This window comes from Asterias rubens, chromosome 9 (assembly GCF_902459465.1).
Source record: "Asterias rubens chromosome 9, eAstRub1.3, whole genome shotgun sequence".
Taxonomy (NCBI): Eukaryota; Metazoa; Echinodermata; class Asteroidea; order Forcipulatida; family Asteriidae; genus Asterias; species Asterias rubens.
The window spans coordinates 8,457,863-8,485,674 of NC_047070.1; the positions used below are offsets into that span (position 1 = coordinate 8,457,863).

At 40.0% G+C, this 27,812-nt stretch overlaps 1 protein-coding gene across 3 annotated transcripts; it reads right to left on the reverse strand.

The window, feature by feature from the left end:
• Positions 1-693: 693 nt before the first annotated feature.
• Positions 694-27,752, reverse strand: LOC117294593 (galactocerebrosidase-like). Of its 3 annotated transcripts, none has more exons than XM_033777077.1 (15): positions 27,584-27,752; positions 26,482-26,550; positions 25,085-25,237; positions 24,346-24,510; positions 17,265-17,431; positions 14,554-14,671; positions 9,506-9,668; positions 9,041-9,174; positions 8,428-8,517; positions 7,162-7,254; positions 6,823-6,964; positions 5,511-5,685; positions 3,845-4,002; positions 3,289-3,365; positions 694-1,541 (listed from the first exon to the last, which is right to left on the reverse strand). In XM_033777077.1, the coding sequence occupies exons 1-15, from the start codon at positions 27,725-27,727 to the stop codon at positions 1,398-1,400; spliced, it is 1,992 nt and encodes a 663-aa protein (XP_033632968.1). In that variant the 5' UTR covers positions 27,728-27,752; the 3' UTR covers positions 694-1,397. The 3 variants fall into 3 exon arrangements, with proteins under 3 accessions (XP_033632968.1, XP_033632969.1, XP_033632970.1); XM_033777078.1 differs by lacking the exon at positions 17,265-17,431 and adding an exon at positions 18,676-18,842; XM_033777079.1 differs by lacking the exon at positions 17,265-17,431 and adding an exon at positions 21,317-21,483.
• Between the last annotated feature and the right edge of the window lie 60 nt (positions 27,753-27,812).

Consider the following 27,812-nt stretch of genomic DNA (forward strand, 5'->3'; position numbering starts at 1 on the left):
GTTTTATAAAGCTCTTTTGGTCTTGTTTGTGTTGCAGAGTTCTTGTTAAATGCTGTTTTTGTTTAGTCCAAGTGTGTACGTGCGTTTTTGTTCCTGTTTGTGTGTGCTGGTGTGGTGTGTGTCTTGCCAAAGGTGTGTGGTTGCTGTTTAATTTTATTCCCCTTTTTTGCTTGTGAATTTTATATATATATTTTTTTTGTATATTAATTGTTGTTCTCTTAATGATGTCCTTTTAATCTTTTTAAAATATTGTATCATAGTTGCAATTCAGTTTTTATGCTGTGATGGCTATTGTCAATAAACCTTTTATCTATCTATCTATCTATCTATTGTCCAAGTCCCACACTTTGTGTATCACAACTTATATATAAATAACAAACCTGTGAAAATTTAGGCTCAATCGGTCATCGGAGTCAGGAGAAAATAACAGGAAAACCCACTCTTGTTTCTGCACGTTTCGCAGTGTCATGACATGTGTTTAAAATAAATCTGTAATTCTCGCTATCAAGAATTGATATTGTTTGAATGTTTTCTCAAAAAGTAAAGCATTTCATGGAATAATATTTCAAGAGAAGTCTTTCACCGTTACCCTCTGTAAACCCTGTAAATTATTTGTAAATCTGTAAACTTTTGTTATTTTTCTGTACCAAAAGTGTATAATGGCTTTAACCAATATACAGTGAGGTGTGTTAGCACTGTATACGAGTACCTATCCGAGCTCTGTGAACAAAAATCACAGGTTTATTACTCGGGTGGGATTTGAACCCAAGCCCCAAGTGTGTCAATGGGTGTACTATTGTGACCTAACATACACTCATAACAAACCTAAGAAACTTTAAGATCAATCAGACAAGGGTCTGGTCCGGAGGTTTGACATCTGTGGGTTTGACAAAAATGTATATTATTTTGAAAATTCATATCTTGAGCAACACTCATATTGCAGTTGTAATATTTTTTATAATTACTGGAGGGAGAAAATCAATGGAGGTAGAAATTAAATCTTAAGGTATAAAAGTATAAAATGTTTTACTTTGATTTCTTTTAATTTTGATGAGCTAATTAACAACATTCTTTTCACCGATTCAAGCATTGACCCCAACACCTTGTTTTGTTTCAACAAAAACTTCAGTCGAGTTGTTATTGTCATTGCATCAAAAGTGCTTTGCCTCGTGACTTAATAGACCTTTATCACGGTGTGGCCATCTTGATTTTACTCCATTCCAACTCATTGTTACCAAACTGAGAATGGACGTAGTAATAGTCTGGCGCCATGTTTGTGCAAAGAATGTTAGCATTTAATATAGTTATGGAAATAGGGAACATGACCACGATGGTGACAGCATGATAAAGGTATATTCAAAGCTTTTAAAAGTAACTTACGTAACAAAGCTTATTTTTTATTCTAGTTTAAAGTTGTCAAATTGTGCCCACGTATAATCAGGAGTTCCTATGGCAACGAAACCTATATTAGGGATTCCGTCTTTCTCAAGTTGAAGGCTGAACAAGAGTTTCCCTCCAACAAATCCCGAGGCTTCATTGTCCTAGAAAAATGGAGAAGCAGGAGAAAGAACACACTTTATTTAATTTATCAATGAATGTTTGGGAAGGGTAAATTCTTGCTAGCTCAGCAGGACTAGGTCCGTCTTTTGTATTATTGTGACGTTTGGTTCAACACTTAGTTGGGATGAAATTTGACTGGTTGTCAGGTGTTTCATTACAATCAACTCGGGTTATAACAAGGTTGCTGGGTCTGCCCAAATAACCTCTTTATAACCAGTCTGTTTATAACTGGAATGTTGTTATAAGAGGAAGAGCAAAACAAAGAAACACAAAACAGAGATTGAGAATCAGGACTTCAGAGTGTTCTCTTTATAAGCAGAGCCTCTCTTTAACAGTGTTCTTAACAATGAGAGCTGATTGTATTAAAGGCAGTGGACACTATTGGTAATTACTCAAAATAATTATTAGCATAAAACCTTTCTTGGTGACGAGTAATGGGAGATGTTGATGGTATAAAACATAGTGAGAAAAGGCACCCTCTGAAGTGCCATAGTTTTCGAGAAAGAAGTAATTTTCCACGAGTTTGATTTCAAGACCTCAGGTTTAGAACTTGAGAGCTCGAAATCAACCATCTAAACGCACACAACTTAGTGTGACAAGGGTGTTTTTTTCTTTCAATATTATCTCGCAAGTTCGATGACGGATTGAGCTCAAATTTCCACGGTTTTGTTATTTTATGCATATGTTGAAATACACCAACTGTGAAGGCTAGTCTTTGACAATTACCAATCGTGTCCACTGCCTTTAAGAGGGATTGCTTTAGTTTTAAAATAAAAGAAAACCTAGTGGTTTGGCAGACTGAGAACATCCTTGGCTTGCTTTTTGTGGGTTCTGGTGCAGTAAATATTATTATTTAAACTGTTCCTCCCTTACAAAAACTAATGAAAATAAAAACACCAATTGGACTACAATTCAAGTTTGTACATTTTCTACAACTGATAGGCAATTTCATCCAAGTTTCGTTTGTTGTCTTGAGTTTATAACCTACAATTAAAGGCAGTGGACACTATTGGTAATTGTCAAAGACCAGTCTTCTCACTTGGTGTATCTCAACATATGCATAAATAAACAAACCTGTGAAAATTTGAGCTCAATCGGCTGTCGTAGTTGCGAGATATTAATGAAAGAAAAAAACACCCAGGTCACACAAAGTTGTGTGCTTTCACAGATGCTTGATTTTGAGACCTCAAATTCTAAACTTGAGGTCTTGAAATCAAATTCGTGGAAAATTACTTCTTTCTCGAAAACTACATTACTTCAGAGGGAGCTGTTTCTCACAATGTTTTATACTATCAACCTCTCCCTATAGCTCATAATCAAGAAAGGTTTTATGGCAAAAACTATTTTGAGTAATTACCAATAGTGTCCACTGCCTTTAAGTAGATGCATAATAAATTTTCAATTTTAGAAGAATTGTTCACTCCTGGGATTGTATACTTTCTACAAGCTGAATTGCACTTTATACCCACAAACTTTGACCCAAGAGTTTCCTCTGTCTTCATTTATTGTAATAGCCTTCCGCACTAATGCTAAAAATAGTAATGCCAGGATCTCAGACAAAAGTGTCAAATTTCACTGACGCGCAGGTACATCCAAATTGTGTGTCTACCCGCAAATAACTACACTAACAGTGCAGTTTGGCTCAGTGATCGTGTATGGCATGTTTGTCTGAAAGCCAGGTGTTTTAGACAAAAGTGACGTCGTTAGACTAGATATTGAAGAATCTACCTTAATAAGTAGCTGCATATTAAACCAAGATCCAGGATTAACGTTGACTTTACCAGTGCTTAGGCAAACTTGTCGATCTGAAAAATAAAATAAATGCCAAAGATATTTGAGTCACTCATAGAAAGAGAAAAAAAATGTCAAATTTCTTTACCATCTGTGTAACCACTATCTTAGGCGTATGATTATGGTGTCTAAAATAGTGGTAGCGATGGTTAATTATAGGCTTCCAAATGAGTCGTTTGAGTAAGTGTGTCACTGCGCATATCACTGCTGGTATAAAGTGGTCAATCGCGACTCAACTAAATGTGGCCACTTGAACTTGCTCTATGTCTAGTGTCTTGACCTGTATTTAAACCCCCACTCTGACCTGTATTTAAACCCCCACTCTGACCTGTATTTAAACCCCCACACTGATGACTCAGCCATCAGAACTTGAGTTTTATTAGCTAGCCTGCCTGGCCATGACTCGCCACAAGTACTTGCGCCGAATTCAAAACTACGCCGATAAGCAATCTTCAATGCTTAGAAGGTAGGGCAATACATGTTATGGACTTACCTATACCATTGTAGACGGAAAAAGTTGCATTTGAATAAACCATGAAGAATAAACCAAGAGAATGACGGACTTGGCATCCTCCTGATTTGATTCTGTGAGCCAAGAATGCACCACCATTGGCTCCGATAATAACATCTACAGCAACATTAATGTCTCGCCTACAAATAAATGAGAGAAGACAAAGTAAAAATAATAATACAGTGCATTTATGTCGTGCTCTAAAGAGAACAAAGTGCCTTATACAGTCCTGATACCCGTGTCCTTGAGCAAGACAAAAAGCTGGTCCAGTGTGTTATGTAGCACACGTAAAAGAACCTAGTGCACTTCATCAAAAAGATCAAAAAGAGAAGGGGTTCGCCACGCTGTTCCTGGTTTGATTGGTAGCATACTGCATGTTAAAGCGACTGAGCGTCAAATGCGCGCGCAATTGAGGAAGCCATTATTATTATTATTATTAAAGCCATTATTAGATGCTGTGTGAGGCACTATACAAAAGCTGTGTACTATTGATGTAACTATTGGAGACGGAGAGACGCTTTGTCCGAAAAGGACGGCAGGGGAAACAAGTTAATCAGATGATTCTGGGAACAGCAAGGTCTTTGATTTGACGAGGCCCTTGAAAACAGACAACAGCGCTGCCTCAGTGAGACCTGTAAAGAGTATGGTCAACAAGCAAGACACAGCAACTACTAAGGAACTGTCTTGATCCTTTTTTTTTTAGATCTAGGAATTCAAAGTCAGATCAAGTCTGAAGATGATAGAGTCCACGACTCACTACATCTTCATTGAAAATATTATCAATATTTAAGTGTATTAAATCTGACAGATGTGAGGGAGCTTGAATGTGGCGAGTTTTGTCGGTAAGATTGAAATTTAAAAATAAAAATGTACTGCGACGGCGAAAGTTCAGTCACCCCCCCCCCCCCCCCCACCCCCAGATGTCATACCTCTTAGAAGATGAACAATTTAAAGTGTCGTGTTGAAAACATGATGGTGAAAATACTTTGATATACCAGCTTTGAACTAAGGATGAACAAAGCAAAATAACTGTACTTCATATATACTCATGATTCAGAGCCAACATTCCCACATTGTTGTACCCACATGTTTACTATTTATTTATAGACCATGTGACTCTTGTTTACAATTGTTTGATTGCGCTGTGTACAAATCATGCCTGCACATCGTCTATAGTTTCTTCCTATTTATCCACACCATGCAAAGCTTCAAACACCCGAGGACCAGTCAAACATCACTTCAGCTGGTCCGACTGACTACTTCAGTGAAGAAAAGCATCTCTACTTAACACGAACATATGAACTAGGAAAATGGCTAGGGGACCAGCGAAATGACATTAGCTAACTGGTTCTTTGCTGGCTAGTTGCTGAACAATTATCAGCAAACCCTGCCACCTTGATTGAGAATTGGGCCAAATTTCATAGAGCTGCTTAAGCAGAAAATAATGCTTAACAATTGTCTGCTAAGCAGAAATGAGCAGGATACCAGTCACAGATTGTACATGTGAAATGGTAGTTAAGCTGGAAAACTTATTCTGGTAAGCAGTTTTGTTGCTGTGCTCAGCTACTTTTTGTACGAAGCAGCTCCATGAAACTGGGCCTTGGTCTTATTGCAATGACGCAATGACACCACGAAATACACATCTCACCATGAGTGCTTGCCAATGACAGAGACGGGTGACCTTGCTGCCTCACACCAGTACACAGGGTAGTCTGTCACCACTTGCTCCATCACGTATTTGTGACTGGAATTATTGCTGTCGCGAATCTCCCATACTCCGGCTTGGTCAGCAAAATTACTGGCTTCGCTGTACAGCGGATAATCTGCAAACATAACCCAGTCAATTCGGATAAATAAGTTTTCTTGAAAACTCTCCGTCTCCTCTTGTGTGGGAAGAGCTTTGCATTTCTTTCATAATGTTTGGTTTGAATTTGAAAAGTTGCAAAATATGTATACAAGTAAATCTTTAAAAGTATGTGGCAACTTAGCCCAATTTCATGATTCTGCTTACCGAAAGCAAAGAATCAGCTACTACCAATGCAGGGCATACCACGCTTACGTCTAGCATATTTTAGAGACGAGCAGTGACTCTTTGCTTGTGCTTGTGCACAATCAAACGTTATTGTTATACCTCTGTACAAATTGCGAAGTTTGATTGGTCGAGAACCAATCACGTGCCGTGCAACAAATACCATGTATCATGGCTAAAAATGCGCGCTACGCATAATGCACAGCGCGCCGGGTAACATGAAAAGTGATGTACACCGGTGTACATCACCTTTAATGTTCCCACCGTTGGTCAAGTTCCAGCGCTGTACGAAACACACGCGGGTTCGAGGGAACAGGTGAAGAATTTTTTCTTAGATGAACTGTTCGTCTGCTTATTCAACCATTATTGAAGATGACAACAGAACTTCAAGAAGAGGAATAACAATGTTACCAAGGTATAGCAAAACAATTGTTGCACGCTGTGACTGGGGTCCATGGGTTTTGTAACACCCTCGGTGGCAAATGGCACCCACGGCTTCGATTGGGTGCCATTCTCCCCCTCGGGTGTACAAAACGCCATAGATCCCGTCACAGCGTGCAACAATTGTATACTGGGCTTTCTTCCCTTACACAGCTAGTGCAGAACTTTTGCACTTACCCTGTAAGCAAAGAATGGTGATCACGAAAGCAGAATTTGGAAGATCACGAAAGCAGAATTTGGAAGTAAGCACGCGAGCTATGAATTCGGGGGCACCTGACCCTATTGGTCCATTTGGTATTTGTAGCCCTGCAGCCGATTTCATGAAACGCGTGTCGATATAGGACGAGTAACTAGTACTGACATAAAAATTAGCATTAATCTTAAGGTTTACATGTTACAGTGCAAGGCTGGGACACGTACGTCCTTAGTCCTAAATGTTATCCTACACGTAAGTTAGGAAGAGTTTGTTGAAATCATTGGCTGTACTTACTGTCAAAGTTGTCTGAATAAGGCAGCGGGAATGGCTTGGATGGAGGGGGTGCCTGGTAGCTTCCTTTACGCCCCATGACAGATGTGGTGAAAGTGTAAATCTCATCAGGTCCAATTGTGAAGGTGAAGCTTCCTTTAACAACCTGGAAACCAAACAATGAGTCGAGTAGGTATCAATATAAATGCTAGCTTAGTAGTTCAGAAACCCCCGGAAAGATCCCCTTAAGCAATAAAAGTAGCCAAGCACAAACAAATTATGCTCAGCAAAATTTGAACACCAGGCAAATTATGGTTAAAAGCATTTGTTGAATTACACTTTTAATCGAACTAATCCATTTACCTTAATAGGCTTCTTTTTCACGAACATAGATGACGGTTGCTGACCATCAAATCGAAGCTTGGAAGACCAAACATTGAGGGTGCTTATCTTAGCCTGCAAAAAGGAGGACAAAAAGCAAACCAATTAAATTTACATTAATTCATCTAATCACATTTTCCAGTATGTTGATCAACCATTTGAAACCTTTCAACTTCACTGTATGGTTATCATAGTGGCACATCTGTGCACACTTATATACAAATATTGACTGGCAATGAGGTAAATAGTGTATGTCTATTCCCCCAAGGGACTTTGAGTGACCAGAAGAGGGAAATCGGTCCCTCTTCTGGTCACTCACAGGCCCTAGGGGATAGGCGTGCACCATTTACCGAATTATAACAGTCCATATGTGTTTTATAACACACCTCCGTCTAATGTGAAAAAAAGACAATTTAATTTCCCCCGGGATTCAGTTACTTAGTTGTTCTTAACGGTTCACGTCAAGCCAGGGTGATGTAACCAGTCAAAGACATAAACGTGTTTCAGCCAACCAGAACACACAACAAGCAAGAGGTGTGTTATAAATACAAGAATTGACTGCTTTGATTGCTATGATTAAAACTATATGGCTTCCGAGGTCATCCTTGGCGCATTCTATTTAGAAATGTTCCCAAGTCCGTTGAAACAGATCAGCAAAATCAACAAGCATATCACTCGGGTGGGACTTGACATGCTCTAATGGCCTCATCATTGCCCGTCATGGGTTGTCGTGGCCAAGCGAATAAGAGCACCGAACTCAAGCTCTGATGTTTCTGTTTCAGCAGAGTGTGGGTTCGAATCCCGGGTCGTTACACTTGTGTCCTTGAGCAAGACACTTAACCATAAGCTTCTCTCCACCCTGGGGTAAATAGGTACCTGCAAAGGCAGAGATGGTTCTTGTGATTGATTAGCCTTTAAGTGCTCGTATTTGGCAGCACAAGCTATATACAGTACTCCCCAGGGAGCTGACACAGTTTAAGGACTGAATTACGGCCCAGTGACCAGGGGTAATAATATTGAAGCGCCATGAGCGTCACTTCTTGACGGCTCTGAGTGTATATAATAAGCCACTATTATATTAATATATGTTTATTAAGGCATAAAAACCGTTGAGCAAATTTACACATTCAAAATGCTGGTTAAGTAAGGAATGGCACTATATTTGTATCGCTGCATGGACTAATGGTGATGGTGATATTGAGGCTTACATGTAAGTTATACATTGTTAGTTTTGTTAATTTTACTCACAAAACTCCCTTGGAGGTTAAAGGTCACATTCTGAGCTGCTACATCATACGGTGGTAAGTACGGTCTGATACAGACAGAATGATCGTGAGTCTGCAGTGGAAAAGATGTATTATTAATCAATACATAAAGAATTTTCATGTATTATTTCTGGTTGTGACGTAGACGGGAAAAAACAAGAGTCAGCGAAATGGGAAAATTAGACAACGCACACTTTCATAGTTCAACTTTGTCTCAAGGAGGATTCTAAACTGTGACGGAATTTTGTTTTCAAAATATGTATTTGGGCGATTGAAATAGTCTCTTGAATATTATTAACTTTGTCTTTATCATCAACTTCATCAATAAATTGTTGTAGTACTACCCTTGCTTAAAAACATCAGAGCTGCTTCATAGAGTCAACTAAGCAGAAATGAGCAGGATAACCAGTAAAAAATGTGACATGGTAGTTTGGCTGGTAACCTTATTCCGGTATTTTGCTAGATACTTATTTGAAATTGGGCCCAGTAGTGAACCTTCTCTTTAACTTCAGTTCATCATGAACAGAACATACATGTAACTATTTATAAATCACAGAAACGCTTGATTGTTTTCGAACTGAGGGTGAGATTCTTACCATGGTCTCAACAATGATGGTAAGATTAGTCCCATCAGTCAAGGAGACAAAACTGCCTCCTTTGTCAAGATGCTGGACCCCTGCACCGTGTCTTAAATACATCCATCCAGGTTGACTAAACTGGGTTGTATGAGCTGAAAATTAATCAAATCATAATACTAAGTTTTGTTTATGTTCTTCAATCATGTATAATACATACAAGAGTCTCATTCTATAACAATAGAATAAATAGATGTGTAGTTCTAGAACGGGAAAGGTTCGAATCCCACCAAAGATAGGGTACGTCACGACCTAATCCACAAACAGCACAATAGATTGACCGCTGTGATTTAAATAAAATAGCAGTATACAAAAATGCCTTTTTGTATTGTATTGTATTGTAGGTTAAACAAACGAAAAACATTAATACTCACAAAGGCGTGGCAAAGGATAAATTAGGAAATGATCAAAAAAACTTTGGCTTACCTGTGACCCAGATTGTATCTGTGACATCATAGTATCCACTCCATGGTTCGTTTGCAGTCATTAGGGCGGTGCGTTTGTATGGCAAGGCATCGTAATATGACGCCACAAGGTTCCACGATATCGTACATGTCATCATCCCATTCACATAGTTCTGGTTTAAGATCTGTTGGTGGGGAAAATCAAGAATGGATCAAACAATCAGAGAAATGTGCAGAGTGCATGTGACACTGTGTGAACATTTTGCAGCTTGCAATCAGGGAGGGTTTTAGAACTGCGTTCAACATAACAGGGTAAATTATGTGAAATTACTCATCAGAATACTTCAGGGATTAACAGTGCGAGTACCCGGTCTTCACTGCGTGGTAATAATAATAATATAATATAATAATACAAGGTATTTATAAAGCGCTCTAACTAACAGGGGAAAGTACCAAATCAGTTGAACGAGTGGGTTTTGAGAGATTTCTAGAAGGCTGCTAGTGAGCTAGATTGGCGGATGCTGTGAGGTAAATCATTCCAGAGTTTGGGGGCAGCAGCGTGGAAGCTTTTTTCCCCAGTAGTGGTGCGTGTTTTGGGGATGGCAAGTAGTCTGGTGTCAGTAGATGACCGGAGGTATCTGTTAGGTTTGTACAACTGAATGAGATCCGTTAGGTATGAAGGCGCAGAGGCGGTATTGAGACATTTGAAGACCAGGGTAAGTATTTTGAAGTTGATACGGTTGGAGACTGTCAGCCAGTGAAGATCGTGAAGAATGGGAGTGACTCTGTCATATTTCTTGGCCTGGTAGATCAATTTAGCTGCACGATTTTGGAGCCGTTGAAGGCGTTGACAGTCAACAGATGATATTCCATAGAGAAGAGAATTAGCATAATCGAGACGAGACGTTACAAGGGCTCTAACAGCAGCATGGCATGTAGTCTTATCAATGTACATTCTTATCCGAGAAAGGTTGCGTAGACTGAAATTAACGGATCGGCAAATAGAAGTGACTTGGTCGGACATCCGCATGGCCTGGTCAAACTCCACTCCAAGATTTCTGATCTTCATGGAAGGCTGGATGATTTCCGAGTCTACTTGGAGGGAAACATCAGATAGCGAACTGAGACATCTACTGTTGGCACAGACAAAGAAATCAGTTTTGGAATCGTTGAGTTGAAGCATGTTGCTTAACATCCATTGTTTTATGTCCATTATACATTCCGACAATGTGGAAAGAGCTTGATTGATTTCACCAGGGTTGTTGGGATTAAATTGAATGTACAGCTGGGTATCGTCAGCATAGAAGTGATAGCGAATGTGCTCAAACCGTTCAATAATGGTGGCCAGGGGATAAGTAAATAGGGAAAACAGTTGAGGCCCTACCACAGAACCTTGTGGTAAACCAAACTCCAATACCTGGGGGTCAGATAGCTCACTAGCAACCTTAACTCTATTAGTGCGACCAACAAGGTATGAATGAAACCACTGTTGAACATGACCTGTTAACCCAAAAACATTATATAATCTATCCAAGAGGGAAACATAATCAATGGTATCGAACGCCGCCGACAGATCCAGCAACACCACAAAGACAGCCTGCCGATCATCAAGAGCACGCATTATGTCACTCTTGATTCTCAGCAATGCCGTCTCAGTGCTGTGGCCAGACCTGTAAGCAGACTGAAACTTCTGAAACAACATATTAGTACAAAGATGATCATTGATACGAGTTAAAGCAACCTTTTCAATCAGTTTCGATATAAATGCCAGGTTAGAAACCGGTCTATAGTTCTTGAGATTGTTCACGTCCAGCCCGGGCTTCTTTAAAATGGGAGATACTATGGCTTCCTTGAGGCTTGATGGGAAGGAACCTGTGGCAAGCGAGCTATTGACGATTGAAACCAGAGCAGAGAGGAGAGTCCCGATATTCATTTTCAACATCCATGTCGGGAGAGGGTCCAGGTCGCATGACTTGCTCGGTGCTTTGCTAATGAGTCTGAGGACCTCGTCCTCATCAGCAAGGGTGAAGTCAGAGAGTTGAGGTACTTGTACTGGGCAATCAGCATGCTGGAGAGAAACGGGTTCAGGGGTGTGGGTGAGCGAACACATGATGTTAGATCTTATTTTGGCAACTTTGTCTTTGAAGAAGGTTGCAAACCGGTTGCTCAATGTTTTCAAGGGTTGGCCAGATGGAAGGGGAGGAGCCCCTTTGTTTAACAATGAGTTGATAGTTTGAAACACTGCTTTTGTATCGGCAGATGAAAGATGGGCCTTGAAGTACTTCGACTTTTCATGACGTATGAGCTTTGTAAGTGAGTTGATCTGACTCACATACGCCTGGCGGTCATCAGGATGTCTGGTTTTACGCCATTTTCTTTCAAGTTGTCTGCGGTTGCGTCTTGCGAGGTGAATGTCATTCGTATACCAAGGTTGCTGTTGTTTAAACCTGCGTGTCCTTATCTTGACGGGGCAGTGAGCATCAAGAACACCGCGGACAGCGTTGTCATAAAATAAAAGTTGATCACTGGGGCAACTGTCGTATGGAAACAGCTGAAAAGACCGGGTAAGATCATTGGTGAATGAATCAGTGTCGAGGGTGCAGTAGTTCCTAACCTTCGATTGTACCAACTGTCGAGTAGGTTTGGCATGGTCAATGATGCATTCAATAACATGATGATCCGAGTAGAGATTATTGACACAGTTACAGTTTTGCACGAGGGTATCCGCTTGACGCGATATCACAAGGTCAAGGGTGTGACCATATTTGTGGGTGGCTCCATAGACATGTTGCTGTAGGTCATGGTCGACAAGCAGTGTGAGAAATTGAGCAACTTCAGGTTTACTTGGGATATCGAGGTGAAGATTGAAGTCCCCTAGTATCAGGTGATTGCCGGAGAGGGGTGAGATCTCAGCCAGGAAATCGTTGAACTCCGACAAAAACTGTGGTGTATTCAGACCGTTCTTTGTGGAGGGGGGCGGTCTGTAGATTGCAAACAACCGAAGCTGCTTAGTAGGATTGGTGATGTAGGCAAGTTCGAATGACTGAGCTGATGATATGTTGGACTCAGCGAAGGATAAGTTGAGAGATGCCTTGCTGAAGATTGCGATTCCACCTCCAAAAGTGTCACTGTTACGTGGCTTGCTAAGGCAGACGTAACCCGGAGGTGTGGCCTCGCCAATTATCGCACAATCCTCCTTTCTGAGCCATGATTCTGTAATGACCATGATGTCAACGTCCTGTTCAAGTATATAGTCACATGTGAGGATAGCCTTATTCCTGACAGAGTTAGCATTCCAGAGGTGCACGTTAAGTTTAGTGTAGGTCTCACGGGCAATAGGCGTCAAGTTATTCATGTTAGCACCGGGCTGACTAACATGTACACTAATATGTACATCAGGTGTAGAACTAATGCTCGGTATATGATATATTTCCAATGGAGAAAGTTTGAAAGTTACCTGGTTTCGATGCAGTTTGTTACGTCTTATATGGCGTCCAGCTCGCCTACTCCGGTACCGGAAAATACCGAGATCTTTGAGGGTGTTGTACACTGGCGGTGGTATCTCCAATTTGCGGGTATCTTGGTATCTAATGGTAAGCATTTCAGCATGGTTGTACTGCAAGGTGGTGCCAGTAGGTGGTGGCTCCATAGAATTTGGGTGTTGATGCGTGTAAGTCCCATTCATGATAAGGGGCTGAGTGTCATCATCTATTGATACTGCCATTTGCATTTGAATGCAAGACTGGACACCCAAGGGTGATAGGGTATACATGTACCAATACGTCAGAATCCAAATAGCTGGAGGCAAAATCATGTTGAAAAATACAAGTTCCATATGTCAGATTTCCAAATAGACATAATCACCGGTGTCAGGGTAACACAGGAAGTACATGCACAAGTGTTGGTCGCAAAACGAGATCAAAAAAAAGGTAGAAAATCCAAAAAACTTGAGGAGCACATAGAAGTGGCAGCAGCTCAGTCAGCGCCCTCTATAATGACCTTGGTTGGTGGCTGCACTGTTAACGGACCTCGCCGGAAGGCAATGAAACTAACATGGATGTAAATAAGCGTGCGATACAGTGCAACGCGCAAGGTTTACACAATGTATGCTGATTTAGTGGCCACTTATTCGCTATTTTCCAAAGCCGGTCTTTATACCACCGTTAACACTCCCAACACATGACCGGGTTTTGACCAATCAGAGACTTGAAACTATCCAAGGTATTTATTAATATAAGTTATAAGTTGGAATGCGTCCAATAGGCTCGATGGATATGGGGCGCAGACACGCTATATTTTTTCCGTGTTCCACGAGCGTGTGATAAGGTATTTATCTTCAAGCAAACTTGACGTGCAGTTAGAATACACAAGACCCATGTGTGTGATATAAGCCGTGCAATATAGGTTTGTTCGACCAACCAGTATCAAGGACTCAAACCTACCTGAAGATAAAGAAAAATTTGTTTATTTCTCAAAAATCACGTTGAGTTGGCAGCTCTGATGTGATAATACAAATACTTTAACAACATCAGGTAAATCAGACAGAACTTGAGACCTTCTTGACTTGCAAATTATAGTAAATGATTTCAAAGCTGTCAATTTTTCAGTGGTCTGGTTCCTACTTGTTTGAGTGTGTTACAAATTAGATTTTTTCCCCCCTACAAATCTCTGGGGGATCTTTTCATAGTCACTTCAAGAAGGGCTCCAAAGTCTTGTTATCCAGTCATTTATCAATAGGTAGAGTCCTTTTTGAAACAGGGACACACATTTTCCAAGTCTCTAACTTCATATTAAAATGTGGTAAAATGCCACTATGGTTGAATACTCTTCAGTGCAATTTTTGGCAAGAACCAAAAACGTTAAATGGCATTGCTTTTCATATGTAATGTCTGTACATTTTTGTATTGAAATAACATTTTGACTGGCGCATAATTAAATTACCAGTCATTCAGATGTACAATCCGATTTGTTTTTGACGGCCGATGCGCCATGTTTCGAATTTCCTGAAAAGATTAGCAAAAGTAATGCAACCACAATGAAGGCACAATTCGTTGTCGGCTATCAACTCACTCTTGCCCAGCAACCTGCTCCGATGTCATCGTTGAATGTGCTGAAGTCCTCAGAGGACCAGATTGTCTTTCCAGTTTCCAGAGTGTAGTTGGTGACTGTGGTGCCAGGATAATGCACACTGCAGCAATGCAGACAGATTAGGAAAGTATTAAGGAGAGCAGGTTTTAAAGGCAGTGGACACTATTGGTAATTACTCAAAATAATTATTAGCATAAAACCTTACTTGGTAACGAGTAATGGGGAGCTGTTGATAGTATAAAACATTGTGCGAAACGGCTCCCTCTGAAGTAACATAGTTTTTGAGAAAGAAGTAATTTTCCACGAATTTGATTTCGAGACCTCAGATTTAGAACTGTAGGTCTCGAAATCAACCATCTAAACGCACACAACTTCATGTGACAAGGGTGTTTTTTTCTTTCATTATTATCTTGCAACTTCGATGACCGATTGAGCTCAAATTTTCACAGGTTAGTTATTTTATGCATAAGTTGAGACACACCAACTTTGAAGGCTAGCCTTTGACAATTACCAATAGTGTCCGCTGCCTTTAAGTGGAATTAATCGGCAAAACACATACATGTAATGTGCATAAGCATAACAATATCGCAAATACTCGGTACATGCACTAAAGGCGAGGAATGAGGTGCACGCTGGTTGAACTAGCAGTCAAGTTTGATCGCTAGCTAGACCAGCATGCATCTCATTCAACAGTTTGCACAATGGGTATTTGGGAACATGTAAATGAAAAAACACACACAGTGAACCATGCACTGCACTCACAAAATAATAGCAAAGTGAAAATGATTTCCTTTCCCTGTGTTTGTCATTTATAAAATTAACTTGCATTAGAAAATAATGAATCAAACATTGCCAATAAGTGAATACTTGGTGCTTTTGAACATCAATCAGAGATAAGTAGCAAACTTACAGAAGTATTGTTGCAACCAAATTAGAAAACATGATGACAAGTTCACTATCAAAAAAAAAAAAAAAAAAAAATGGCAAAAGACCTAGGATTGTTTCTTTTTTTCTTTTTGCTTTCTTCTGATTTGGAGAGGTTAAACAAGAAAGACTTACAGGCTAAGTAAAATAACAATTATTTTGAATCTTTTTATTTAGAAGCTGATGCTATATGTATAAATTCAATTTTCATAAACTTCATGTCATGTCGTTAGTTCTGCAATATGGTTAAATGTGCTCAAATGTTGGCACTAGCAGTATCTTTCTGCTAGTGCAGTCTATTCTATACATTTGTGTACTAATGTGCAGTCTATTGTGTACATTTTCCAAACAAGTACGACCTATGCGTTGAAAAACCAAGTGTGGTTTAAATAAAGATGGAACCTGCACTTGCAAATCGAAAAAGCTTCACACTCCACTTCTGTTAGAACAAATAGGCATACAATACAATTTAGTTGCCTCAAAAATCAAAGGATACCCAGGTCAAAATTCCAGTTGAACCTAGTTAAACTGGGTTTAACTGGAACTAGTTGAAAACCAGTTGATAAACTAGTTAGACACAGTTAATACCAGTTGGTTTAATACGAAAAATGGACAGAAACCTAATGGTTTATAATTTCAACCTAGTTGAACTCAGTTAAACCTAGTCCAAACCAGTTGGTTAATATGGAAAATGGACGAGTTTGGTCACTATCCAGTTGAACCAGTTGACACCAGTTAACTAGGTTCAACTGGAATTTTGACCTGGGTAGTTATGTTAAGGATGTTGTTATGCAAAGCAAGGAATACAATGCGAATATAGATCAGTGGTAAAGACATGTTATGGAAAGACGAAAGGAAAGACTCAAATCAGCACCAATGTTGCAAGAAATGTTTTTTTTGTTTTTGTTAATTTAATAGTTTGCCATATTTATAAGTTCCTCATGTTGACCTTGTGGTTTCCTGATTTACAATTTTTTGTAATAAATGCTATTCTTTACACATTCATTTTGACTAGAAAACAAATTTGTATTGTCCAGTGTGTTTGTTTTGACTCGCCTGGAAGTGTTTTTACTAGACTGATGGGTAAGTCGTTAAATTCTGCTCCTTGCGATTTGCAGTAATTGGGGAGTTGTAGGCGGAAGCCCGGCAGTGCTTTTACTAGACTGATGGGTAAGTCGTTAAATGTCTGTCGCGGTGATAGCATTTCGACTCTCTCCGCGACACTGGTGGTATTCTCGCTAGAAGGTTGGCCCCGCGACGCGAAGTCTGCTCCTTGCTATTTGCAGTAATGGGGGAGTTGTAGGCGGAAGCTGACAGCTTCGAGCGAGAGAAGTAATCTTGCGAGAACCTTATTCGATCGCAAAGACTTGAATCATTATGCCACGACTCGATATCACGCGACAGACCATTAGCGACTTGTACACATGTCTATGTTTTTGAAATAGACTGGTCCATTAAGTTCCGCCCACAACGCACATGTGAGCAAGAACACGTGAGCCTCTCCAATGCCTTTCTGCACAACTCTGCCGCGCGTGCCAAGCATACGCGCACGCATGTCGGACCATATTTGTCGGACCTTTGTTGCGTTGTGATTGGTCAATACGCAATGGGGTGGAGCTTAATGGATCGGTCTATTGATGTGAAGAATACCACTTAGATCAAACTCTGGAAGTATAAAAACTGCATCAAACCTGACTGACTTCGCATTCACATCTTGAAGCATTTGGCCATGTTTTGAGTACTATGGTGAAATGATGTTTATAGCGTACCCTATAACAGCAACATCTTTGGCAAGTTCTCGGTCATTGTGTATAGCAATACTGATGAGTTCGAGATTATCGGCAGCAACAATTAGTGTACCTTTCAGACCCCTCTGATCAAGCGTTTTACGTAGGAGTTTGATGTATGGTAAATTAAAGGGTCGTTCGTTCCATATCTGGAGCAAAAATACAAAAACCATGACTGTTTGCGTATGAAATTAAATTTTCAAAGCACCAGTCTGCTTCTTTGTTCAGATAGGGACACCATGAACACTGGGCCCCTTCATCAGGGACATCTTGAAATTTCTTCCACATGGATTATTTTGCAACCTTTTTGCTTACAGGTAATGGCACTGGACACTATCCGTAACTATTCAAAATCATTGTCGCCATAAAAACTTACTTGGTAACAAGCAATGGAGAGCTGTTGATAATTAAGTCATTGTGAGATATGGCTCCCTCTGACGGTAGCGCAGTTTTTGAGAAAAGGTAATTTCTCACTCCAATATTAAAATACTTTAGCTGTGAAGCCTTTGAATGTGCATCTAAAAGCACACGTAATAAACGCAAACAGGGTGTTTTTTCTTTCAATATCGCACTCACAAATTCGATGACCAATTGAGCCAAACTGTTCCAAGGTTTGTTATTGTATGCATGTTGGGGTACACCAAGTGAGCAGGAACACATGGTCTTTGACAATTACCAAAGGTGTCCAGGGCCTCTATAAAGCAAGAGCTATGAAATGGTGCCCTACCTTTTATAACCAATGAACCCTTGCACAAGGAGCAGTGCGCTTTTTATACACACGCCCATCCTAAAAGGTGGAAATGGTAGACATGCAATGCACGAGGTGCGTTTCTCGTGGTGCAAGGGGTCCATTGTTTCTTTAGAAAGTCAACACGTACGTATAGGGAGAGCAGACAAGAAATGTTAATATGCATCATCACAGCAGCTACACGTACATCTGATCCCTTGCACAACGGGCAGTGCACTGTTTATACACACGCCAATCCTAAAAGGTGGAAATGGTAGACTGTGCAATGGGTCGTGCTTTTGTAGTGCTGCAAGGGGGTCCACTGTTATTAATAAATCAACAGGTATAATGAGAGCAGACAAGAAATGTTTCAATGCACTCTCAAATCAGCTACATTCATGCATTAGTTCGCAGATTCCTTGCACAGCACAGTGAACTCATACACACCCATCATCCTAAAAGGATGGTTACGTGCAAAGTGCGGAGGTTTGTTTTTCAGGGTGCAAGGGGTCCGATCCATTATTAGAAAGTCAGGTATAGAGAAAGTAGACAAGAAATGTTTAGATGCATCCTGCAAACAGCTACATGCATGCGTTAGTTCATATCTATAGGGGAAAATAAAATTTGCTTCAAAGCTATACTGGGAAAATTAAAATGGCCGCCTACCCAATGATTTGTACAGCTTTTGCCAAGACAACGTCTTTTAAGATATCTTGTGCGATCTCAAATTTACCATCTGCAGCTACTACAGTTACAACGCCCAGCCCATTCTTGTCTAAGGTAGCTCTCAGATTCTTGATGTATGCGATACTATATGCCCGTTCGTTCCAAATCTGGATAAGGTACAATTAATTGCATTGTTTCCCAACAGGTCAATTCATATAGTTTTTAGTATTTAAATCTACCATAGCTAAACAAAATTGATTAAAAGTTGGCGAAATTTTCTGTGGTAGAAGCTTCGGTATGATGTCTTTGTCAAAACTTACAGCGGAGTGCGGCAATGTTAAACATTATCGATCATTTGCCAACTCGCTTCAGTCAAGGCAAGGTTGAAGTGCACAACATGACACTAACAATTGTTGTCATGTTTTTTGTTTTTTTCTTGGCATTGCAATAATTCTAAGAGTGATGGGTGGCATGCTGCACGTGTCACTATGGACTTTTGCTAGCTCAGGCGTGGATTCGCATGCAATTATGTCCTCTATGCAATACTATCTGGAGGACATTATTGCATATGCAAAAATGTCCGCCATTATATGCAATCATGTCCGCCCGGACGCTGCATATGCAGCTGTGTCCGCCCGCGTGCAAAAACCATCCTTGCAGTAAATTAAATGCCCTTGGTCGACGGAACACGTCATGAATGACATGGGAAATGTTCTGGCGTTGGGTATTCGCTGCAATCATAAATCTGTGAATATTCATGCTGCATTACGTAGGTTCAGTGCATGCACGCTCACTCACGCGCGCACAAGTATTATGTACAATCATGTACATGTCCACTGGACGGTTTTTGCATTGCCCCGGGACACAAATGCATAATGCAAAAGTGTCCGGAGCGGACAGTATTGCATGGCGGACACAATTGCATCTGACAGTGGCCTTTAGTGAAGCATATGGCGCACCCCCAGAAGTCAACCACAACCCTAGATATCACGCACAAAAAAAGAACCAAGTCTAAGCCGCTCTCGCCGGTCTTTTTTCGTGCGAGAAAATTTGGGGGCCTGCCGTCGCATACGCCTTGATTCAAGGCTAGCTCAGGCGCAGCAAACTGAAAAGTCAGACGCTGATATTTTTTGGGTAGTCGCAGGGTAGACAGGAGGGCAGCTTATGAATAAAAAAGCATGGCAATGGATTTCAGGCAAAGCAGATTAAACGGACACGTTGCCTTGGACTGGGCAAGTTGAACTTCGAAAAGTGTTTGAAACCGTTTGTTATAGAATGCATATGGCTAGAAAGATGTTATAAAAAATAAATTATAATGATCCAGACAAAATAAGCCTTCAAAAGTTGCACAGTTTTCCTTAAATATTGTTTAACTAACACAGCAGGTCAGATTGGGGACAAAAATATATTGTTATCTCTGTTGATAAGTGTGTTTTTTTGTATTGTTTTATCCTCTAGTATTGTCCTGCGCACCTTCCTCTTTATTGATTTTAATCACTGCATATCCGGTATTTACTTTGTAATGCTTTGGAATGTCCAGTATGCCCCGGGTACCAACAGAGTGGGCGTTTGGCTGCTTGGCTGATTCTTGTAGTCAAGACCAAAGGGTCATCTTGTTTCCATTGAAATCAGTTTGAGTTTTATTTTAGTTCTGCTCAGTAATTTGTCGTAGTCATCTCCCAATACCACAGAATGCCCCCGTATACCGCAGAATGACTCCCATGTGTACGGACGTGTACTAAGTAATTACGCTGGTGTGATTTATTGCTGGATTTGTCTTTGAAGTGTTTTTAATGTTAAAGTTTCACTCTATACCAGTCCTCACAGTTATTGCTTGTTTTATTGTTAGATCTCGTTTTACATTTAAAGTTGTTTTCTTTTTTGATCTTTGTCTCCCTTCTCTCAAGAGTTTAATAATGTGCATTTTCGTGCTATTTAAAGGCAGTGGACACTATTGGTAATTACTCAAAATAATTATTATCATAAAAACTTCCTTGATAACTAGTAACGGGGAGAGGTTGATAGTATAAAACAATGTGACGTAGTTTTCCAGAAAGAAGTAATTTGATTTCGAGACCTAAGATTTAGAATTTGAGGTGTCGAAATCAAGCATCTGAAAGCACACAACTTCGTGTGACAATTGTGCAACGGGGGTGTTTTTTTCTTTTATTAATATCTTGCAACTTTGACGACCGATTGAGCTCAAATTTTCACAGGTTTGTCATCTTATGCATATGTTGAGATACACCAACTGTGAAGACTTTTTTTTGACAATTACCAATAGTGTCCACTGCCTTTAATAAGCTATTAATTTATTTGTCATTTCATGTATTTATAGTTTCACCTGTGTCACTGAGTGCGAAATAAATGGGAAAACTCATAAACGATGGTCTCCGCCGTCTCCTTTATACTGTGCATGACTCCACAAAATGGCCGACCATGTTACATAGTTTGTAAAGTAAAACCACGCACTTTTGAGGCATTCTTGTGTGGATCATTACATTCTACTTTTATAACATCTTTCCAACCATCTTTCTTTATAGCATCTCATAACTAAAGTTTTTAAACGCTTTTCTTGGACCAAATTCGCTTGATCCAAGGCAACAGGTTTCTTTAAAACATTGAAATCTAAAAAGCCTACCCAATAACTTCAACAGCTGCTGCCAGTGTTCGATTCTTCAAGATATCTTGACTGATTCGGAATTTACCGTCTGCGGCTACTACATCAACGTTATCAAGGCGTGCTTTATCTAATGCAGCCCTAAGTGCGATGATGTAAGCAATGCTGTGCTTCCTTTCATTCCATATCTAGGCCATTCAGATATTGCAAATCACATAAAAATATGATGCCTCCATTGTTTCCGACTCTGAAGGTGATGGGGTTTGAACTGCAGAAAGTCTGTGTGCGCAAAGCTAGGGTGCTGGCAGAGCAAGGTTTGTACCCAAAGACATAGACTTGTTGACAAGTCGTTAAATGTCGTTAAAATGTCGTTCTGACTCTCTCTCAAGCACTGCTGGGCCCTGCTAGACTACTGCTCTCACGACTGCGGTCCCAGTTAAATGGGGAGTAGGTAGTGGCAACCAGCAGCTTTGCGCGAGAGCAGTGATCTCGCGAGAGCAGTATTCAGTTGCAGAAACATGCATCATCATGCCACAACCATGACTCGACTATCTCACTGTGGCAGGCAATTAATGACTTGTCCACAAAGACACATGGAAAAGTTATTTTCTTTACTACATTTCATGCAAATTAAATCTCTTCCTCAATGATTCTCGCAAATTCCTCAACAGGTCAGAGTCAGGATGACATAATGTTGTAGATCATACTGATCGAATGAGTTACACCAGAGCAGAAAAAGAAGACTGTAATTCTGTCTCAAAGCATCGCTGATGTAAAACACTTAAAACCCCAAGTGGTGTTTGAAGCTTTGCATAGTGTTGAAAATAAGAAGTAACTATAAACAGTAAACTCGCGGGTACAATCACGTGTAAAAACCTCTTTTGAGAGGAGTGTTGGCACCGAGAAGAGTCAGTTTGGTCTCAACGTTTTCGAAGACGAGCAGAGCATACTGTTTGAAATGTGAATACCAAACCAGCTGTTCTCAGACCTAAGCCATGCCCACTGGGCAAATTTTACAGGCAACTTGGAGGCAACCAACTGTACTGTATGCACAATGACCACAAAGAAGCATTATTTTAGCTGTAACTCGCTATCCCCAAGAAAACAATGAGAAAACTTAAATGTGAATAAAGCTGCGACATAGCCCAAACACTACTCCTGTTTACTATTATACACATATTGACTGGCCATGAGGTAACTTGTGTACATGTACGTCTAACATGTAACTAGTCTACGTCTAGTGTACGTCTATTCCCCCCCAAGGGACTTTGAGTGACCAGAAGAGCAACCTATTTCCCAAGGCCGAAGGGAAATAGGGAAATAGGTCCCCCTCTGGTCACTCACAGGCCCGAGGGGGGAATAGACGTACACTACATTAGGTTACCGAATAATGCCAGTCAATATGTGTTTTTTATAACACACCTCGGTCTTAAAATGTGAAATAAGAACAGAAATCTGGAAAAGAAAGGAAGTTTTGTAGTTGCTGTTTACGGTTCAAGTCAAGAGAGGGCGCTGTAACCGGGCACTATTTTCAAAGACTAGTGCCCGCTCTATATTAGTTCATCCAACGTGACCGTGTTTCAAGAGGTGTGTTATAATTATTGTTATTTCTTACTTTAACACCCCGTGCAGCTTTCATGTTAGTCACATTTAAACTCACCCATTGTTTCCGGTTTATGCTTTTAGTTGCAAATATTTATGATCAGTGTTCTATACATCATTACGTGCATTATGTCATTTATGCTGTCCTGTCAGGGAAATTGTGTAAATCAATGAGGAAGATACTTAAAAAGATGCTTTAAAAAAAGTTTAAAAAACACAACATTGTTTCAATGTCTTTGTGCACAAAACCTTTTAAAAGCTGCCAGCATCCCAGCAATGGCGGCGTGATATGTGAGCGGTTTGGTCTACATGTTATACAGGAAGACCTTTAAATTAAATTAAATTCAAGTCAACATTTATTTCATACTATTCTCTCTAGCAGGCATGTGAGTATTCTATCCATTAAAAAAGAGGAAAAGAGAATACTATGCAAGAAAAACAGAGGAAAAGATCTAAAAAAGATCTAAAAAAACTATACTTTTGTACACAGAGAGTAAAGAAAAAAAGGAGGAAAATTAAAACCTCAAAAGAGGAAATCAGCTGACACTATTGGTATTTGTTGAAGACCAGTCTTCTCACATGGTGTAGCTCAACATTATGCATAAAATAACAAACCTGTGAAAATTTGAGCTCAATTAGTCGTCGGAGTTGCGAGATAATAATGAAAGAAAAAACACCCTTGTCACACCAAACTTGATTTCGAGACCTCAAATTCTAAACTTGAGGTCTCGAAATCAAATCCGTGGAAAATTACTTATTTCTCAAAAACTACGCTACCTCAGAGGGAGCCTTTTCTCACAATGTTTTATACAATCAACTTCTCACCATTACTCGTTATAATACCAAGTGAGGTTTTACGCTAGTAATTACCAATAGTGTCCACTGCCTTTAAGAGAGGAAATCTCACATGCCTATTCAAGATAATGTATACAAAATATCACAGAGCAAAATAATAGCAACAGTCGCAGCCATAGTCACAAAATCAGGTATAGCTTTTTTTCACATTGCTGATTAGGGTACAATAGACCTTATATAAATGACATCATAAACCAAAGATATGCAAAGATTTGTTTGGGCGGTCCACAGGATTGGCCAATAGACCCTATGCACAAAGCGCATCTACTGTCCATTTTGGGTTTCGAAACGTGAAAAAAAAAACGACAGAAAATGGTAGACGCGCATTGTTCAGAGGTGTGTACATGAGTAACCACGTGGTACCATCCTTTTGTCCAAAATGGCGAACAGCAGAGGCACGCGCAAACGCGCTGCACATTTTGCAATGGGTCTTTAAACAACCTCCTTTTTATCTCCAGGCAAGGTCTCTCTACTGAAATAGCGTCATGTGCATTTAAGGTCTATTGTTAGTGCTATTAGGATCTGAACAAAAATGCAAAAGAGTAATATTTATAGTTTTGGGAAACGAAAAATTGAAACTGCCATAAACTTACACCGATATAATCTATGGTGAGATTGTGATGGGTCTTGGCTCCCTGTATCCACCGGATAATGTAGTCCACAGTGACATCAATGTTAGCATATGGGCTCTGGGTGCCGTTCCCAATCCAACCAGGAAACGCCCAAGGGAGGCCATAAAGCTTGATGTTAGGATTCCGCTGAAACATGAAACAGCAGTAGACGGTAATAAGGAATCAGTGTAGAAATAGACTTGAAATCGAAGCAATAATGAATATAGCAAAGCACTACACCCTCTTATAGTCATAGTATAAACGCTGTTTTTATTTAAAAACTTTATTTCAAAAATATGCGGCCACATTTTTTAGCGAGTGATTGGACCGGAAATTAAAAACCGGGTACCCAGATTATTCGTTGGGTACCCGGGTTCCAGTCACAGGCTTAACTTGTATTAACCCCTAGCACCAAGTGGAATGCACCTCCACAAAATGTGCGTCAACCATTTCCAACATTTTGGGAATCAATTCCTTTGTGTAGTTGACTCCCAAAATGGCGAACAGGGTTGGTGCTGCACATTGCTTGTGCAAGGAGACAATGGTAGACTTTTGAGACACTGCGGCAGCAGACATAGCGGTAAATTTTTTTTGCATCTCTATTAAGCGTGCGCACACATTAGTATAGAATGTATACTGTAGGTCTGAGCACACGCACCACTGGCGAGAACTGTGACAAAGGACAGTCTCCCGTCACAATGACTACATGAATGAATCGTACCTTCTTGGCCTCTTTCATGAGCCACCATTCATAGCCTCTTTGATAATTCTCATCATCTGATGTGTGCATGTGAGATGATTCTGTTCCGTCAGTGGACTGGGAGTCACCACCAATCTCCACCTTCAGCAGCGTCAGGGATGCGCCAAAGTTGGGCTATGAAGTGAGAAACAGACAGACAACGAAAATTCAAATCATTCACTAATTTTTTATTTAGCATTCATAACTACCTAAGACAGTTTATCCATTCTGATCGGTCAAGAGGGTCACGTGGGGGTGTTTGAACGAATGATATAACATCAGTAAAAAGTGTTGAAACATGGGCGTGACATGCAAGCTTGCATCTGTGCTTATAAGACAGTTTCTTCATTTCTATTGGTCGAGAGCAACGGCTGGAACAGTTGTGCCACATCATGCAATACGCGCGGCGCGCACAGCAATCTGTTTCTTAGGAGTTGTTTACCCGAGGGCCTTACCATTTCATAGCTGGAGGGGTGTTGTGTTGAAAGAAATCATTGAACAATTATGATTTTTGCATTTATTTTACTTTATGACCAAAAAGTGTTGATGTTTTTGACCCAAAAGGTATTTATGAATGGGATTCAAAGTGTGTTAAATCAGTTTTACTAAGTAATTTTTTAAGCTTAAGCAAATTTTTTGCTTTAAAAGCAGCTCTATGAAATTGGGCCCTATGAACTGTAAGTCAATTGTTGTTTCTTTGGGCACTATTGGTAATTGTCAAAGACCAGTCCTTTCAATTGGTGTTTCACAACATATGCATAAAATGTTAAACGAACCTGTGAAAGTTTGAGCTCACTTGACCGTCGAAGTTACGAGATAATAATGAAGAAAACAACACCCTCGTGTCACACGAAGTCGTGTGAAATCAGATGTTTGATTTGAGGTCTTGAAATCAAATTTGTGGAAAATTACTTCTTTCTCAAAAACTACATTACTTCAAAGGGAGCCGTTTCTCACAGTGTTTTAAACTAACAGCTCCCCATAAATGTTCTCATTACCAAGTAAGGTTTTATGCTACTAATCATTTTGAGTAATTACCAATAGAGTCCACTGCCTTTAACCTGGTAGTTGAAAAGCGGCAGTCGCAAGTAGACTAATATCAATGTTACAGTCGCGACCGCGACACTTAGTCGCCTAGGCCTAGTTAACATTGCTACAGTGATTTGTATTGTGGCAGATCTACACTTTGCTGAGCAGCTTTGATTGATAAACATCCTAAGAATATATTGATGTGATAGCTTATTGGGAAAAAGTCCTGCACATTATAAGCTCTATCATTTCGTATCCTCTGCACTCTGTGAAACACAGGAAAACATGAAACAAGGTTTCAATAAATGTGTATGTTATGGTCCAAAAATTTTACTCATTTGAACTTTTACCTTAAAGAGATAATCCAGAATCTCTGATCGATACGGCTCCAAATAATTCACCAACAATCTTGAAGTTGCCTGCACAACAGAAATTAATTCTTGCTAAGTTTAGTGAAAATTCAATTAGCAATTGATAATTTAAAGCCATAGCAAAGGAAGTTGTTTGCTGTCAAACAGTTCAAAAACAAACTGGTACTTGTGGAAGTGTCGTGGCAGAGTGGTTAAGAGCACTGAATTAAAACTCTGGTGTTTTTGATCAACAGAGTGTGGGTTCAAATCCCCAGCCGAGACACTTGTGTCCTAAAGCAAGACACTTAACCACTGCTTCATCCTTCAGATGGGACGTTAAGAAGTTGGTCCCGTGTGTTGTGTACTGTAAGGCACGTAAAAGGACCCAAGGTGCACTTATCGAAAAGAGAAGGGGTTCGCTCCGGTGTTCCTGGCTGGATTGGCGGCATATTGCGCCACAGCACCTAGTAAACCATTTGCCACGGTGCTATGTAAAACTAAAAGGAGTAGATCTCATAATTCAAAAAAACCTAGTCGCCCATACCTTGCAGGAAATACTGTATATTTCAGAGCTTTGATTGAGACGCCCTTCGGGTGTATAAAGCGCTATATATCGACTATTATTATTGTTATTATTACTTAGTAATTAGTAGGACTCTAGGAATAGGAGTCTTAAACGACTCTGGATGAAGGTGCCTGTATGTCTTCTTTGTTCTATAGGATAGGCATAGCACTAGCAGTAGCAGACATGTTTGAATCATGATGGGATTTTCACCCTTTGGTGACCCTTGGACCAAGTTGGAGTTTTTAAACTTAAATTAAAAAAGACTTCTAGTACTGTAGCAGTATGACTAGGTAAAACCAACACAGGTTGCCTCCTACCCTTGCAAATGTACGAAGTGTCGTCATATGGTCGTGTAGGATCAACAGACAGACATGACATTGACAATTAAATTTACAAAATAAATTAACCACTTCACAGGGACAGTGGATAACTTTCCGTCCGGGACAGTCTTCACTTGATAATGATATTTGATTATTGATATGATTGAATTTGATTGATAAAAAATTTTAAAGTTGATTTAATAACTTAAAAACTTACACCACCACCGCTGAGACCACCAATACCGTCATATCGCCTTCCTAATCCACCTACATCACTAACAACATACGACAAGGCCGAATGCCTAGAAATAAACTCAAACAATAATCCAAAAAACAAAATTTGCAGACGTGTTTTCCCCATGTTTGTTTTCTTTTACCACACACAAGAGAAGGTCAGGTGGTGATCAAGTCAGGTGACTTCTGATCTGGCAATACAATTTAAAGGG